Below are 18,067 nucleotides of genomic sequence, written 5' to 3' on the forward strand. Positions count from 1 at the left end.
GTCTTGGAACAACATTTGAAACAGCCCCCAGTGGCATATGTAAACATGGAAATGCTGATACTACAAGCACCAGAAACAATGCCAAGCAATGCACTTGTCCCTTCTTTAGGTGGCTACATATGACAAAGCAGCATCACTAATGACACTCTTGGACTCAGCTCTTAACGAATAGATTGAACCTTTGTGATTCTTCGATCCTTCTGATTGAGGAGTGCCACCCAAATTAAGTGCCTCAGATGAGCAACCAATTGCTGGCATATCCTGCATCGCAATTTCTTGGTACAAACATGCTCTGTACGTACTCTGTGAAGATCATATGTACACTGCGTGTGCACCCGACAATGTCAACCTGTCGTTTAATGAGGAGCGAGCTCAATATGTAAGTCCACCAACGAAATATAACCCGCCTGTCTTCATCCAGTCATTCCACAAAAGCCTATGTGAACTGAACCAAGAGAAGATTTTTATTTTTATGGACTTTTCCTACTTATACGTTTTACACCACTTATTTTAAATGTGGCCTATATATATTTCCACTGGTATGTCTTGTTGCCACGATGCATACGGTATTCCCCATTTACCCGCTATAACACAAGCATTACAATTATGTATCCTTTGGCACAAATAATATTGCTATCCATTTTTTATCTTTAATGTATGCACTACATTGAATGGCTTTTATGTACTTACATCATATTATTTTGCATAGAGCATATGCATATATTTTATTTAACATAATTGTAGGTGACAGCTTGAAAGCATGCATCCTCTACACACCAGCCATGCCACTATGATGTCATTCAGCTGTACAAGCCTGTTACGTAAGTTGCAACCCTGCCATCCACTGGTGATGCTACTGAGCTTAGTTTAAGATCCAGCACATAGTGTGAAGGACAAATCATCGTAGCACCACAAGACACTATTCAATGTAGAACTGACATAGAAGTATTGCTTTTGGGTTGGTAACAATCCCATGAGCAGATCACGGCACTGTGGAAACAGCAACAATCTATTTTCTTTATCCATACCACCACACACACTGTACGAAGAAGAATTACATGCTTTTATTTTAAAATACTTATTATTACTGAAAGAATCTGTTTCTCACTACATCCAAAAACCAAACAGAATATTATAAAAGCAGCTAGAAGGCATGTTACAAGTAACGTGAATTAAGTGCACATTTCCAGCATTGCTAAAAACATAATTAAAGTGTTTTCGAAAACCTAGCACCCTATTGCCTATACATATGCGCTATACCCTTCGAGCATGAAAGGCAAAGAAATTTGCATTCTAGAGTTGCTTAGGGAGAAGGGGTGCACTGCATACTATTTTGACAGAAAAAGCTGTCTTTATCAGTGGAGGCATGAAGACAGTGTTCCCTGCGAAGGGCACCCACCCACTGTGGTAGCAGTTCTGGGACTGGGCTCTATCAGCTTCAGGCGAGATGTGTCATCTGCAAAGTTTGAAGTAGACTGGCAGTAGATAAGATCGTCTCTGTCAGAATCTTGGGTGATAATGTGGGTGAAGGACCTCTCTTACAAGTGGGCTAATGACAGTCCTGATATCTTAAATCGCTATCAGAGATTGGAATGTGCATGCTAGATTGTGAACATCAAAGTATACGCTTGTGGCATTGGAGTTATGGGCATGTAGTGGAAAAGGACGTCAATTCAGTCTACACCCCTTTGATCCAATATCTATATTGTTTGTTATGTATCCTTGACTTAACATTTGATCCAGACGAATGTCGCCTTAGAGTTGTATGGGTCACTGATCAAAGAGCTGAATGATATATTTTTTTAGGGAAGATAATTTCTGGAGACAGCTGTGCTATCATATAGACACAATGATGATTCTGCAAGAAAAGAGAACATGGTGATGTGGATGAGCTAAGATGGAGTTGTGGCCTAACTAAGATCGAGGCTGACCTTAGACACTTTACATCAAATAGTGATTACATTTTTTAATATAGAGGTAATTGGCCTTTATTCATGGAAGACAAAATCCTGTTATTCCTGGCTCTACTGTATCTGTGGGGAGCATGCATATTTTACTTTGCCCTGAGGATGGTATAGTATGTGTTATTTGGCTGTAGTTTTCCCAAAGATTTATCGTGTAGAATATTTGAATGATCCTGTGTGGGAATCACGTGTTAGCACTAAATGGAGCAGTAGTTGTGTTTAAATAGTTGGAGACATATTTGGTGCAGTTATTCTTTCTGTTGGAGTGATTTTTAACGATCTCAATATTAGAAACTTGTCCACTAAGGTTGATAAATTATCAACTAGTGCAGCCAGTTCATTGTTAGATGTGGACACAGAAAAGATAACTATGAGCTCTATACTATTGCAGAACCCCCTTACATTAGACATCCTCCCCACAAAGAAGAGCAGTGTCTGTAAGATGTGAAGGTTCAGCAATGTTGCACCTATACACCTGACAACAGTGAGGAGATAAAGGAATACATTAAGAAAATTACAGACTTAAATAGAGGTTTAAATACATTAGAAACTGCGGGTGCTTGGGAAGTGATTAGAAATAGGTTTGCTGCAGTCAGCAAATTGTTTGGACATTTGGAAAGTGGGATATTAGTATTTGATTTGACACCTCATGTAATAATTGCTATCTGCAGAATTTATTTGTTTGTTATCTTTAAGGGGTACAAATCCTAAAATCATGAAGGGAAAGGAAAAATGATAAAGGAGTGAAAAGAAAGAGAAAGGATATATAATTGGAAGGGAAACAGTGTATAGATTTTATGATGAGAGTAAACATTTGGAAAACACCAGATGCAAAAATGTTGAAACAAATCTGTATTTTTGAGTTAACATCATCTGATAAGATTCCTGCGTTGATTGTAATGTATAACATCTCCACCAGAGAGGGAATTGGGGCAGTGTAATGTAGGCTCCACCCTTATACATCATAAATATGCAATCATGTACTGTATTTGAAACTATACCCACTGTGTGCTTTAATCCAGTGATCCCAACCTTTTGACTTCTGTGGACCCCCACTTTGTCATTAGTGGAACCTGGGGACCCCCACTATATCATTATTGGAATCCGGGGACCCCCCACTGAATCATTACTGAAAACCAGTGATTCAGTTTAAACATTGTTGATGATTTGAAATGCAAAACAATACACAAACAATACACAAACAAGCAATCGTCAAACACATACACAAATGATGACACATTGTATTTAATTTGCAACCAAATATAAAGAAAATAAAAAAATATATTTTAATAGGAGGGTTGGAGCTTTTCTAAATGTAATTGGAGCCACATATCACCCATTCTATATTCTGTTTGATGCACCTGCACTGCTCTCACAAATCAGTCTGAGGATACTAATTTAAGTTTTACCCTCCCATTACAATTACTTGATATTTACAGTATGTTTAACATTTTTTAATTGTACATTTGGCCACTTTATTTATGCACACTTATTAATCTGGTAATATTAGCACTGCCTTAATCTTTTTTTTTTCAAAGTCTTTTTATTAAACAACAAAATAGCCATTGCACAATATAGCATGTTGCAATACTATTTGTGGTAATCATCCAAGGTGTAGTTTTCGGATCGGGAATCACCCAAATAAGACAATCAAATACAGTTAATACGCTGACCCTCCACCCATCCGTGGAATCCCACCTAGAGAATCACTCCACTGCCTTAATGCTATTAAAATGTATGAAGAACATAAACCTATTAATGAAATGTAATCATCATAGAAATTAGAGATTTATATACGAATTCACTAATGTGTAGTTAAACCTGTCATCATGTAATTTCTTTATCACATTTGAATTTATTCTGCAACTTATATTTGTGTATGCAAAATCATGTATTCAAACTCATGTTAAATGCTAACATAGCTTAACTTGACAGTAGGCCACAATTCTGAAATGGATTTAGTTATGTCAGTGTGTTCTTTCTTTCCTTGCAGGAACATTGGCATGATTTTTCTTAGCTAGAGAAAGGAGTACTGTTGAATTAGACTGCTGATGGTGAGGCCTGAACGGAAGAACTTGGCAAGAAGCGTAGGGACATAATGGTCAGAAGAAGGCTTCTTGTTATAATGTACCAGGACCGCGAGTTGTCCAAAGTTAAAATCACAGTTTTGATGTACTGGTGTTCTTATAGTTTGCGGCAAGGAGATTATTTCTAGACTTTGAGAGGGAAAGACCTCTCTGCTTTCCTTTTTGCGAGTGTGAAGCTTTGTGATAAACACTCATTCACTTTTTCAAAGACCTCTACAGGAGTCTTTACCATGCTGATAACTTCCAAACTCCCTGATTTGAAGCTGTGATTTGATGATTATCCAGCACTCACCCTATGCTTAGGAGGGGGAAGAGAAGTTTCTCTAGGGAACACCTATTCTTTATGTTCTAGTTCTCTATCGGTGTGTCTGTTACCATTCTGTATCTCATTTTAATATGCCTAAACATATTAACCCCTTTGCAGCCAAGGACGTAACGGTTAAGTCCTTGGCTGCAGCACTGAGGCGCCAAGGATGTAACCGTTATGTCCTTGGACCGGCTCATGAGGGGAGTGCTAGTGCTCCCCCCATGAGCCTCGCCCCCACGCTCCCAGGGCAGGGATGGAAGGGGAATCGCTTCCCCTTCGACTCTCAGCAAAGCATTTCTGAGGCAGAGGCATGAAAGGGAAGGAAAAGCATTTCTGCAGCCCAATCGTGAAGCAATCCGGCTGCAAAAATGCCCACTAGAAATAGACACCAGGAAATGTATTTTGTTATTTATTTATGCATAAGGGGGGCAGTATTTTTTAGGGCCTTTTCTGCCCCCTGGGGGCAAATCGGCCTACTGTAATTAGGCCGATCTACTCCCAGGGGGGATCTTTACTCCGGGGAGCAGAAACCATTAGACGCCAGGGATTGTTTACTTTTTTTTTTTTTCAGGAGGGAAGTGACCCCTTAGGCAGGGGTCGCTCGCCTGGGGGCAAATTAGTTTTAGGCCATTTCTGCCCCCCTTCAGGGCAGATCAGCCTATTTTTTTTTAGGCCAATCTGCCCCAAAGGGAGGCAGAAATCACTAGATACAGGGATTTTCTTTTTTTATGACAATTTCACTAAAGGGGGGGGGACCTTAGGTAAAGCTCGCTCCCCTGGTGTTCAAATTTATTTTAGGCCATTTCTCCGCCCCCCCCTCCTTTAGGGGCAGATAGGCCTATATTAATTAGTCCGATCTGCCCCCAAGGGGTCAGAAATCACTAGGCACCAGGGATTTTTTTTAATTTTTTATAACAGATGGGGAACTACCCCTTAGGCAAGGGTTGCTCCCCTGGGGAAAATTTTTATTTTAGACCATTTCTGCCCACCTTGGGGGCAGATCGGCCTATTTTGCTTAGGCAGAAACCACGCTAGGGGAATGACCCCTTAGGCAAGGGTCGCTCCCCTGGAGGGTAAATTTATTTTAGCCCATTTTTGCCCCTCTTGTGGGGCAGATTGGTCTATTTCTATTAAGCCCATCTGCCCCCGGGGGGGCAGAAACCACTTAGGCACCAGGGATTGGTGTGTGTGTGTTTTGTTTGGGGGGGCAGCCCCTTGGGCAATGGTCGCTCCCCATGGGGGCACATTACTGTTGGTCATGTCTGCCCTCCCCAGGGGCAGATTGGCCTATTTTGTAAGGCCCATCTGCCCCCAAGGGACAGAAACTCCACCAGAGACCAGGGAAGATTTTGTTTTTCAAAAAAAGAGGGTGGGAGTATAGCCATAACCCCACCCCCAAATGAATTGGGACCAAGTTGTTCTGCCCACCGGTGGGCAGACCGCAATTACCCCCGATCCACTCCCGAGGGGGGCAGAAAGCCTACTAGATGCCAGGGAATTTTAAAAAAAATAGTGGGATGGGGTGGTGTCTTCCAACCAGTATGGGCATGGTTATGCCCCCACCCCAACAGTCTTTTATCTCTCCCCCGCACACTAAAAGATCTTATCCCAATGCAAGCAAGAGGATATTTGATTATTTTGGGTTTTGGTCTTACATTTGGGCCATGAGAGCTTGTCTAACTCTCAAAATCGTCCCACTTGGAATGGTGAGGGCTGCACTTTTTGGACTTTGGGATGCTGCCATGTAGAAAAATCTACGAGACCTAAACACATCTGAAAACTAAACATCTGGGTGAGTCCAGGGTGGTGTGCTTCACATGCACTCCGCACCATTTTCCAACCCACAATGCCCTGCAAACCTCCAACTTTGCTGGAAATCACACATTTTCCCACATTTGTGTGATGGAACCTTCCAGAATCTGCAGGAATCCACAAAATTCCTAACACCCAGCAATGTTGCATCTATACCTCTAAAAATTCTACCCCACTTGTCAGCCTAAAAACGTTTTATTTCAAACTGCCCTTTTGGACCCGCTTTGGTTCCCCCTCATTGTTGACAGGTTTTTGGCTCTTCCCTGTCACAGGCACTTGGCCCACCTACACAAGTGAGGTATCATTTTTACCGTGAAACCGAGGGGAACGTTGAGTGCTAAGAACTTTGTGCCAGTTCGGTGCTCCCACACAAAAAAATGGGAAAATGTGATTTTTTAGCTAAATTTGAGATTTGCTGAGGATTCTGGGTAAGATTCTGGGAGATCCACACAAGCCACACCTCCCTGGACTCCCTCGGGTGTCTAGTTTTCATAAATGTTTGGGTTTGGTAGGTTTCCTTAGATGGCTGCTGACCCCAGGACCATAAACACAGGTGCCCCCCCTCAAAAACAGGTAGTTTTGCATTTGATAATTTTGATGTGTCCACATAGTGTTTTGGGGCATTTCCTGTCATGGGCACTAGGCCTAACCACACAAGTGAGGTAACATTTTTATGGGGGGAATGCTAGATAGAAAGAAGTTTGTGGCTCCCCTCAGTTTCCAGAACTTTGCAGCACCAAAATGTGGGGAAAAAGTGTATTTTTTTTGTTTTTTTACAAAGTTTGACGTTTGCAAAGGATTCTGGGTAACAGAACCTGTGAGAGCACGACAAGTCACCCCATCCTGAGTTCCCCTAGGTGTCTAGATTTAAAAAATGTATAGGTTTGCTAGTTTTACCTAGGTGCCGGATGAGCTGAAGGCCGAAATCCACAGCTAGGCACTTTGCAAAAAACAGGTCCGTTTTCTTTGGGAAAATGTGATGTGTCAAAGTTGCGTTTCCTGTCACGGGCATTAGGACTACCCACGCAAGTAAGGTACAATTTTTATCGGCAGACTTGGGGGAACACAGAATAGAAGAACAAGTGTTATTGGCCCTTGTATTTCTCTACATTTTCGCCTTCCACATGTCAGACAGTGTGTAAAAAAGATGTCCATTTGAGAAATGCCCTGTAATTCACATGCTAGTATGTGGAACCCGGAATTCAGAGATGGGCAAATAACCACTGCTTCTCAACACCTTATCTTGTACCCATTTTGGAAATAAAAAGGCTTCCTTGATACCTATTTTTTACTCTTTATATTTCACCAAATGAATTGCTGTATACACGGTTTACAACGAAAACACTTTGCAAAATGCGCCTCCTTTATTGGCTCTGGGTACCTAGGGGTCTTGATGAACCCACAAGCTCTATATATCCCCGCAACCAGAAGTGTCCAGCAGACATAACGGTATATTGCATTTGAAAATCTGACATGGCAGGAAAAAGTTACAGAGTAAAGCGTGGAGAGAGATTGCTGTTTTTTTACCCTAATTTCAATATTTTTTAATTTTAGCTGTTATTTTTCTGTAGGAAAACCTTGTAGGATCTACACAAATGACCCCTTGCTGAATTCAGAATGTTGTCTACTTTTTGGAAATGTTTAGCTTTCTGGGATCCAGCATTGGTTTCATACCCATTTCTGTCACTAACTGGAAGGAGGCTAAAATCACAAAAATTAGTAAACATGGGGTATGTCCCAGTAAAATGCCAAATTGTGCTGAAAAATGCGGTTTTCTGATTCAAGTCTGGAAGGAAGATGGTGATTTTAGCACCTCAAACCCTTTGTTGATGGCATTATCAGGGAAAAAACACAAGCTTTGTTCTGCAGCCCTTTTTTCCCTTTTTTTTTTTTTTTTAATGAAACTTTTGCTGTATTTTGGCTAAATTCTTGGTTTCCTCCAGGGGAAGCCACAAACTCTGGGTACCTCTAGAATCCCGAGGATGTTAGAAAAAAAGGACACAAATTTGGCGTGGGTAGCTTATGTGGACAAAACGTTATGAGGGCCTATGTGCGAACTGCTCCAACTAGCCAAAAAAGGCCTGGCACCTGAGGGGGAAAAGGCCTGGCAGCGAAGGGGTTAAAATATTTTAGTTTACAGAATCTTTTGAACTATAATGCTTGTATACTGGAGGGATCAATATCCTGTAATAAACCTCTTTTAACCACAGCAATTGATCCCTGGTATTCATTGTGGAGTCACATTGGCTTCACAAGTTTGAAATGTATTGTTAATGCCTACTCTCTTACAGCGCTTCCCGTCAAACAACAAAGGCCCATAATTCCAATGGGGAAAAATCTTTGACGACTTTACTAACAGATTAAGGTATACTTCCCTGTGCGCTCTCAACAGCATCATCGTCAGCAGATCTCCCAAACATAGCATCTCTTACCAATGCCTGCTCAGGATCAGAAAGTTTAACGCAAAATCTCAGAATGGGGAGCCCTGTGCAGGAACCAGCTTAAAGAACACTCACAAGAAATACCAAATAGGGCTCTGCAGAGCTGTACGAATGTCCCGCATGAAGAAAATCATAATATGCTTGCCTATCTCTCGCACTTCATCAGCCGTCACACTGCAAGTGCTGTGCCCCATTACAGGATCTCAGCACCGGTTTGGTCAGCACGCACAAGGTGACAAAACTTCCCACTGGGGATACAAAAAAGACTGCACACTTCCAACTACACACTTATACAAGAGTTAGTTTATGCCTTGTAACTACATCACGACTTAGCAAAGCATTTTTGGGCAGTGATAAGCTGCTATCAAATAAGGTGCGGCATACTCCCCACGTAAGCAAGCCCTTAACTTAGGTACCCTGCATGATGGTATTAAGCTCTATACAAATGGCACAACTTAGTGTAATACCCTTCCACCACTGCCTGATATCATTACCCTGGGCTGCAATCAGTCCTGTGTGATCTCAGAGCAACCTTGTGAATTGCATTTTTTTTATTTCTGTTATTGGTACATGCTATGTATGGGTGTGTTCTAAAATCTACCAAGATTAAGCTGTCCGATGTGTTTCCTATTGAGATTTGAAAACTCTATCTCAGCTTCCTCTTTGTTTTTTGAGTTTCTACATGCAGGTGGACATTAGTAGATAAGGGTTTTGTGACCAAATACAGATGTGAGCTCAGGAGGACTGGAGTCTGACTGGCTTCCCTACCAATGACCGCAGAGAGAAGGGTAGAGGAGAAGGCGAGAATGGGAGAGACCAGTAAGAAAAGAGAAGATGTAATAGGTAAAAAGAGGGTAAACGGACAAAGACAGACAGAGAAGCACGCAGCATAGGACATAATGAGGCAGATTAAGAAGGAGAGGGGGAGGTAGGAGAGGCAGGCATTGAAAGGGAGAGTGAGGAAAGCAACATAAGAAATGTAGAAAGGTGAAGAAAGAGAAAAAACCCACATTAAAAAGAGAAAAAGTGGATGAAAGAGACAGAGAGACTGTTAGGGAGAGACAGTAGAAAGAGGGGAAAATGAAGGTTAGACATGAAACACAAGATCGGCAAAGGACAGAGTGAGACTAACAGGTCTGGTGAGAGAAGCGAAGGAAGAAGGAAATGAAGGCAAAGATGAGTGCTGAGACAAGATAGGAAAATAGAGACATGCTGAGAAAGGGTGAGAGAGACCGGAAGAGAGAAGAAGAAAAGGAAGAGACACAAAATAGGATGAGACAAGAAATGAGAGAGAGAGACACAGGTAGAGAAAGAAGACGAGGCCGACAAAGCGAGGAAGAGTAAATCAGAATGAGTGATAAACAGATAAAGACGGAGAGTGAGGAAATAAACACAAGATAGGCAGGCAAAGAAAGAGGGACTGAGAGTCATAAAGAAGGAGAGACAGAAAAAGAGATAGCGAGGAAAGAATACCAAACGAGAGAGAGACAAAAAGAGGGAGAGAAAGTCAGAAAGTGTGAACGACGGACAAAGAAAACGAGAGGATGAGCCCCGACCTCAAACCCTGTTTTCTGTCCCTGCCCCAAGAACCCTCGTTAGGATAGTCAAGTGCGCGCGCTACACCTGCTTGTACTGGCACATTCTTGATTAGATTTTATGTCCCGCCACTTTCAGACTTCATCAGCCACCACCGGGAATCGCAGAGGGCATGAAAAGGAACAAATTATAAATTATAAAACAGTATGAACATCTCAAAAGATGCATTTTCTATGGCAAAGTGTGGCATCGTTAAAGCTTAAACTATGAATGAATAATGTCACCTTCCTAGAAATGGTGCTGACGTGTTTTCCTGGTCAGTCAGTCAAATAACTTTATTCGGCAATTGCCATAAAAGTACAAACCAAGACACATTTCACAATCTATAAATAGTAAAATAAAGCTTAAAAACCATTACTGGAAGCACCAGATGAACATCCAAACTGAAACCCCTTGACATACATAGATAGATATACTAGACATGATTAAAAATCACAAAGTCAGAAAAGTACAAATGTTGGCGTTAAAAGGATATACTATACGTACATAAAATATTTAAAAAGGAATAGGCCTTTTCCTAATGCGTAAAGAAGCTGTGACAAAGTCTAATACATGGTGACAAATTTGGATATTAGGCAACCTCTGAAGGTATAGCAGGGCTTCCTTATAATGAATAGGTCTAAAAAGACGTAACGTGGGTAAAATAAAGGCCCCTCTAGGTGCAGCATATAAAGGGCAAAAAAGAAAAAAGTGCAAAGTGCTCTGGGTTGATTTGGAGTCACAGGGACAAAGCGGTAAATCCTTTTTCCAGAAACATGGTTCAGGGAAAGCTACCTTAAAATGAATTAGATTAAGTCTAAAAAGTGTTAAAAAGGAAATTATTTTAAAACTTGAAAACCAAGACAAATAGGGTTCAAGGCATGGAACAGTCACAATCCGAGAATAAGAATCAAAAGATTTCAATTTCAGGGAACTATAAAATCTCAGCTCTGATATGTGCTTGGAATAGGTAGACTTCAAAACAGACCTAGAGTTTGTGGTTAATAGATGGGGATCATCAAACATATATCTAAGCCCTAGGTTCTCAAAGGAGTTTTGCAGAAACATAAGCCAGGGAATCCTATTTGAGTATTCCAATTGAAGACAATCAGTGATACAGTCTTGGACCAAACTTGCCATAGGATTTGACCAACATTTGATCCACAGCAGTAGGGGAGCCATAAAGACCCTGTCCTCCAAAAAGCACTGACCCAGTTCTTCATGGCAGATTATGTTTGCGGTGCATTTTGGAACCAACAATAATCTGCGCAGGAATTTATTTTCTACACTCTGAAGAGACGGTATTTTATTAAAGCCCCAGACGCCTGCCCCATAAAGGACTGATGCAGTGCATTTGGAATTATAAAGAGTTTTCAACTGAGCAGGGGGTCTGTGACCTAGTTTATTTGAAAAGCGAAAAATTGCTTCATTGTTCCTTATCAACTGTAGGAGCTTAAAATTAATGTGTGTCTTCCAGGACAAAGAAGAACTCATGTACATGCCTAGATAACAAAATTCTTTGACCTTATTAAGAGTGTGCCCTCCCATAGAAAATAGTTTAGACTTAGTGTTGCGTGGGCCACAAGTCATAACAAAAGTCTTTGTGTAATTTACTTTCAGATCCAGATTCAGCATAAAATCGTAAAATACATCCAGTAGTCCCTGTAAACCGTTTGCAGTACGGGCAATTAAAACTGCATCGTCAGCGTATAATAAAACTGGGAGGTGTCTCTGACCCATCTTCGGTATGTCCTTTGCATGTTTTAAAAGTGAATCATAGAGCCCATTTATATAAATCAGAAAGAGAAAAGGGGCTAAGATACATCCCTGCCTTACGCCCCTAGTTGACGGGATGGGGGAGGTTCTCTGCCCATGTGAGCCGACCTGAACAGAAATTGTTAGGTCTGTGTGTAGGCGTTTAATAAGCTCCAAAAGAGGCGGATCGCAGCCTAAGGCTTCCAAAATTTGCCATAACTTTGACCTATTAACCATATCAAAGGCACTGGTTAGATCAATGAAAGCCATGTGAATAGACTCTTTTTTGACTGTCACATATTTGCTGAGTATCAGCTGCAAGTTTAAAACTTGCTCAACTGTGCCTACACCAGGTCTAAAACCAAATTGAATAGGGGATAAAATATGGGCCTCGGACACCCAGTCTTCTAACCGGGACAAGATCACTCTACCTAAAATCTTTGCCGTCGAATCAATAAGAGAGATTGGTCTGTAACAGGAAGGATCTTGTCTATTACCTTTTTTAAAGATAGGAACAATAATGGCCGATTTCCATGAAAGGGGCACGTTACTGTTTACCACACTATTCAAAACATTTGTAACTAGCGGACCCCAAAGATCAATTTCTGATTTAAAAAGATCAGCGGGAACCCCATCAGGGCCGGGAGCTTTTCCCTGCCTTGATCTATTAATAGCATTTTTGACCTCGTGGAGGTCAAAAATAATGTTTGGGGCCTTAGTTTTGGAATCTAAATTGAAAAGTGTAGAAGAATTTACAAGCGAATTCTCATAGGATCCTGAACAGAAGACTTTCCTAAAATGAGTTAACCAGACATCCTCAGTAATAAGACAGTCATCGGCCAAAGAGTGGTGACCAGAAAAGTATGAGTGATTAATCACTTTCCAAAATTTAGAAGTGTCCTTCTGCTCAGATGCAGCCAAAAGATCGCCCCAGGCCCTGGACCTAATTTCTGATTTCCGTTTGTCAATGGCAGCCTTATAATCAACTCTGGCTATTTTAACTAATTGTCGGGAGAGAGGAACTGCTTTAAGTGCATCTTTGAGTTTTTTGTGGGCAGATGAACACGCGGAATCGAACCATCTGTGGGCCGCCGGCCCCTTCGCAGGCCTGTCCACCGCCAAGGCGCGTGAAATGTCAGTGCTTAAAAATTCAAATTCACGCACTATGCGGTCAGAATCTAACTGCTGGGAGAGACACATTTGAATCGAGTCCGACCTACTTCTTACAATTTCCTGGTTAAAGAGTTTTGGATCTATTTTGTCCCATTTTAAACGTATGCCACAGTTTGGATTATAAACAGTAGCAGCGCTCAAGCTTTTATTATTGGATGCCTGAATAATTTTTAGGTCCAATATAATACTAAGGGGGTTATGATCACTCGCACAGTGGGGCGTAATCTTGAATTCTTGAATTACGTAAAAATCAGAGGAGCTGATAAGTATGAAATCGATAATACTCCCCCTCAAATTCCCTGTAAAGGTTGGTATATTGCAGGCGTCAGGGGCCAATTTCTCGGTAACATGGACCAAGTCAAATTTACAAGTAAAAAGGTTTAAGGCATCTCCTTCAGATGTGTGGTTAAAATGAAATACTGACTCTCTGCCCTCAGCAGGAAAGGCACACAGGTCCATGTGTTCTTTGCTGCACAGAGGAGTGTTGAAATCGCCCACCCATATAATAATTAGGTCACTATTCTGCAAAGCATGTGAAGAATCTATAAAATCCGTTACCTCTTCCAAATGACCCATAAGGAGGCCCCGTGGAATATTGTTATAAAAGTTTAAAATAAGGATATCCTTTTGGCCACAGATAGAGACAAGGACAACCATAAAATAAAGGGAAGACCAGATTAAAGACACTTTTAAAAGCGGGAGATGTACGGAAACGAGAACTAAGAGGCCGCCACTAGCTCTCCCCATCTGGGAAGTTAATGCCGGCTGACACAAAGAGGTGAAACCGTTCAAGAGGAACGTATCTTTGGACCAGGTCTCCTGTAGACAGATTATATCGTAGGAGGAAATGAAGCTTTTCCAGTCCGAATTGTCAGATTTAGATCGCAGCCCTGCTATGTTCCAGCTAAGCAGAGTTAATGGTCTAGACACAGGACATGACATTAGAACTTTAGTATTTATAGGAGCTTTCAGGTCCAAATCAGGCTTTCCTGTGTCCCAGATACATTCAGCGTGGACATTCCCAGCCTTTGGTCTCTCCTTTTTAGAAGAGCAGGGGTGGGTCACCGATAGTCAATCGTTCACGTCAAGGTGACTGAGAGTCGAGAACCGGTTGCTAGAGGGTACATTTACCTGTAAATGAAACCTTTCAAAATCTGGTCTGCGAATACTAGAATTAGTGACAATGCGGTTTGGTAGGAGCACAGGGTCGTAAAAATGATACAGGGGATGTATTTGAATCCTGTTAGTTGACATTTTACAGTAGTCCAAATTGGTCAAAAAATTGTCTACTGAACGAGGATTAGCAAAATTTAAAACAACATAGTCTCCCTCCTCCAATACTTTGGAGTGTCCTACCCTCCTCACTCTTCGGGCCATGAGAATCTTATCATTATGAAAGCAATTGGATTTGAAATTGAAGTTCAACCAGTGACCAGCTTTTCTAATTAGGGAATGGGTATCTTCTTGTTTGGAGCACTCCAGAGGAGGAACATTTGAAAGAACCAGAACGTACGGGTTGCAGGCAGGTGGTAAATGTAAAAAGTCTACATGGTTAGTAAGTTTAGTAGGATCTTTGTCATGCGATCTAGAGGAATAAACTTCCCTTATCGGCCCTGATGCAGGGTTGTCAGTGAAAGGTCCTTGACCAGAGACGGATCGTGGATCAGGCAAAAAATTGCTTACTCCTTGGGATACCAAAGTAGGGGGAGGAGTAGACTGATGTGCTGGTTCGGGGCTATGAAGTATTCCCGAGCATAAAGGACCTGGTTTTAAAAAACTAGATAAAAACCTGGTCACATCGTTACAAAAGCAATCGAGCTTCCTAGCGATCAAGATGGAAATTTTTGCCTCAAGAGTTGCACAAAAGGATTTGAGTGTCAAGTCAATAAAACTAGAAAGATCTTCAGGAGCATCCTTGCTCGGAGGGCATTCGGGGAAGGAGACCAGGGGGATTGGTGGTTGGTCACTATGGGCCAGGGAGGTAGGTAGATTCTTATTGGGGCCCAGGGCCTTTTTTGTATTTTTGAGCTTTTTCCCGGCTCTCCTCTTCTTCAAAGGGGGAGAATCGGCCTGAGAGCAAGAGCTTTCAGGAGGAGGAATAGCTAAAAGGAGAGAAGAATTAATTTGGTCGGTTGTGGGGAGTATATCGGCGCCCAACTGGCTGGTATTCAGAGGCGAGATCAGTGATGAAGGACCAGTCCTTGGAAAAGTGGAAATATGGATGGTAGGTTCCAAGGGGGGGTGTTGGACAGTACTTTGGACAGCCCCAATCCTTTCTTCTACATGTTCAAGTTCGGATTCAATGGCCCCCATCACAGAGGATAAATAACTAGTAATGGAGGACTGAAGGGAGCTGGACCCGGCTTCCCCCTTCTGAACATTAGACTTTCTTTTCCCCATATTTGGTAACAAACTCACACAATATCTGGTACAGCACCCTGATGGAGATTCCACAGGCAGAAGAAGTAGACGTTAGGGGGGGGGCCCAGCCCGGCCTCTTCCGGTCGATGACGGGCGAAGGACGGGCCCGCCCTTGGCCCGGGCTTGGCCCGGGCGCCGCCCGCGCGCGTCCCGCGACGGCGGGAGCGCGATACAAATTTAAAGGGCTCCTGCCCCTCCTCCGGTCACAGCGCTTCCCGCGACGGCGGGAGCGCGATACAAATTTAAAGGGCTCCTGCCCCTCCTCCGGTCACAGCGCTTCCCGCGACGGCGGGAGCGCGATACAAATTTAAAGGGCTCCTGCCCCTCCTCCGGTCACAGCGCTTCCCGTGTTTTCCTGGTATAGCCCGTTGTTTCAGCCTGGATTCACCTGAACTTAGATCATCGGCCACCATTGCCCTTTAATGAAGCTGTTGGTGGGTCTGTAAATGAAGGGACCAGATGGGTCGGATAGAGGTGGGATATGCGCCATCCTATTGCAAACCCTCCACTCTTCACATGTTCCAGCCTGGCAAGTTCTGTCCCTCTTGCACGTCAGAGGCTCGCTCTGATCTGGTCGCTTTGGTTAGACCGGCCAAAGCGAGGAACAAGCGTCTCTTCAGTCTGGGCCGCGGGTCTGAAGGCGTTTGACTGAGGCAGGCTCGAGAAGCTCATGGCAAACAATAGAAGTCACTGTCAACACACACAGACTATTCTACATGAAAGGAGAAATATAAAGTAAAGTCACAATATCACATCGTTACCTAGGACTCGTATCTGGAAGTCATCACTGGCTTCAGACCACAATGTCGGTTCTGATCTGGTATGATAACGGCACTGATACGGCCCTTCATCTGTCTTTTGGATTCCGCTGATGACAAACACGGCCTCGTTTCCAGGACGATCCTCTTGACGTCGAGTTTCCCCTTTTCTGTATAGAATAAATCTCATATTTTGATACTCCGTTGTGCAGTGGATAGCCAGACTTCCTCCTTTCCTGACCCCGCTCTCGGGGATCAACTTAACCGATGGTTTCGGGTAGGAATCTGTGATAAGAAAGGAACACGCCAAACATAAATGCCAGAAGCTAAACATCTTCTCCCACCTGCCACGCCTCAGCTTCAGGTATCCTGTCACACAGAGCTTCCCTCCCTAACCTGGGTTGGGGCACTCTCCGATAAGCCTCCCCCCGACCCTTCCCCGACGTACAGCGAGGGTTAGTTTGCCTCTGAGGTGGTAGCTGTACAAAGATTTGCACCAGCACTTTGGACTCCTTATTTATTCAGCGTCCCGCGTCTGTAGGACACGGAGAGCTTCAAAAAGCACTGGGTGGCATATACTACACTGGGGGTCCTTGTGCCCCTGCCTCGTGGAGTACCGTCTCCTCTCCTAACCTGTGACAGCCAGCCGGAGACTCAAGGCCAGTGCGGGGCAGTGATATATATACATCTGTGGGGAAATCTGCGGCACTTGAGTTTCGGGTGATAACCAGAACAAAATATTCATAAAATAACCTTCCTAATCCAGAGACGCGCACAGCACGAAATCAACACAAGACACACAAACATTTCGCTGCTCTCACCTCGTGCTGTTACCTCCACGGTGTCACTGCGTTCAGATTGAATGCGGGGGATTCCTTTTGAATAGTACAGGCAGTAATAGCACCCCTGGTGCCCCGTGTTTACATCAGTGAAGTGGAAGACGGCCTCAGTTCCAGGAGGTTCTTGTGTAGGGATGGAGCGTTGACCTCCAAACAGAGCAAATACCACATCTGTACGTGACCCCGTGCACGTCAAGGTCAGGTTTCCTCTTCTCACGGTCACGCTGCCGAAGGTGATCCGAAGGGACGGTTTCGGGAAGGGTTCTGTAGCCACGATAAAACAAAGGATGGTCACTGCTTAGAATGAAAAATCACTCCTACTTGCCCCAGTCTCTGTGATTCTGTTAAGGTAACTTATCCATAACTGCCAAGTATTCAGATTGTTTCTAGCGTGCTTATGGGTGACATTTCTATGCTTATGTGTACACTTTACTATAAATATACCAAACCTTTTATATAAGAGTTATGACATAAATTCACAGTTACAACCCCTTTTCTGCAACGCGAGGCTCTAGAAATGGCTTTATTGCTTATGCCTCTGCTGGAAGACATGCAAAGTAAGTCTTGCACGCCACTGTAAGGAGTTAGCTTATGCCTTGTAACCACATCACGTCGTGGCAAGGCATGTCTTGGGCTGTGATAAGCTGCTATCAAGTAAGGCTCATTCCCCTTCGTGATGTGTGATACTTTTAGCAATTACTAGCTTTTGTTGGTGATATCAATTACCTTCTGGAATCTTTATTTCCTTTTATGTTGGTTGTTGGCTTCAAAGTCAGTACTGCTGAAAATGCGCTGCAGGTCGGCAGCCCTATTCATAGCTGTCAAGTTTGCCAGGTCTATGCATGACTAGATAGTCCAGCCCTTGTTTGTTTTAGAATTCTGGGACTTGTAGTCATTGCTTTAAACTGGATTAAATAAAACTACAAGAATTTGAA

The 18,067-nt window shown here is 42.9% G+C and overlaps 1 protein-coding gene across 1 annotated transcript in view; it reads right to left on the reverse strand.

Moving 5' to 3' along the window:
* The window catches only part of LOC138247405 (leukocyte immunoglobulin-like receptor subfamily A member 2), a 746,857-nt gene that overhangs the window by 458,489 nt on the left and 270,301 nt on the right, over positions 1-18,067 (reverse strand). The window contains exons 3-4 of the mRNA XM_069202043.1: positions 17,115-17,396; positions 16,297-16,578 (exon numbers count right to left, since the gene is read on the reverse strand). Of these exons, the coding sequence (XP_069058144.1) occupies positions 16,297-16,578; positions 17,115-17,396 (564 nt within the window). The remainder of the gene's footprint in view (positions 1-16,296; positions 16,579-17,114; positions 17,397-18,067) is intronic.

This window comes from Pleurodeles waltl, chromosome 7 (genome assembly GCF_031143425.1).
Source record: "Pleurodeles waltl isolate 20211129_DDA chromosome 7, aPleWal1.hap1.20221129, whole genome shotgun sequence".
Lineage (NCBI taxonomy): Eukaryota > Metazoa > Chordata > Amphibia > Caudata > Salamandridae > Pleurodeles > Pleurodeles waltl.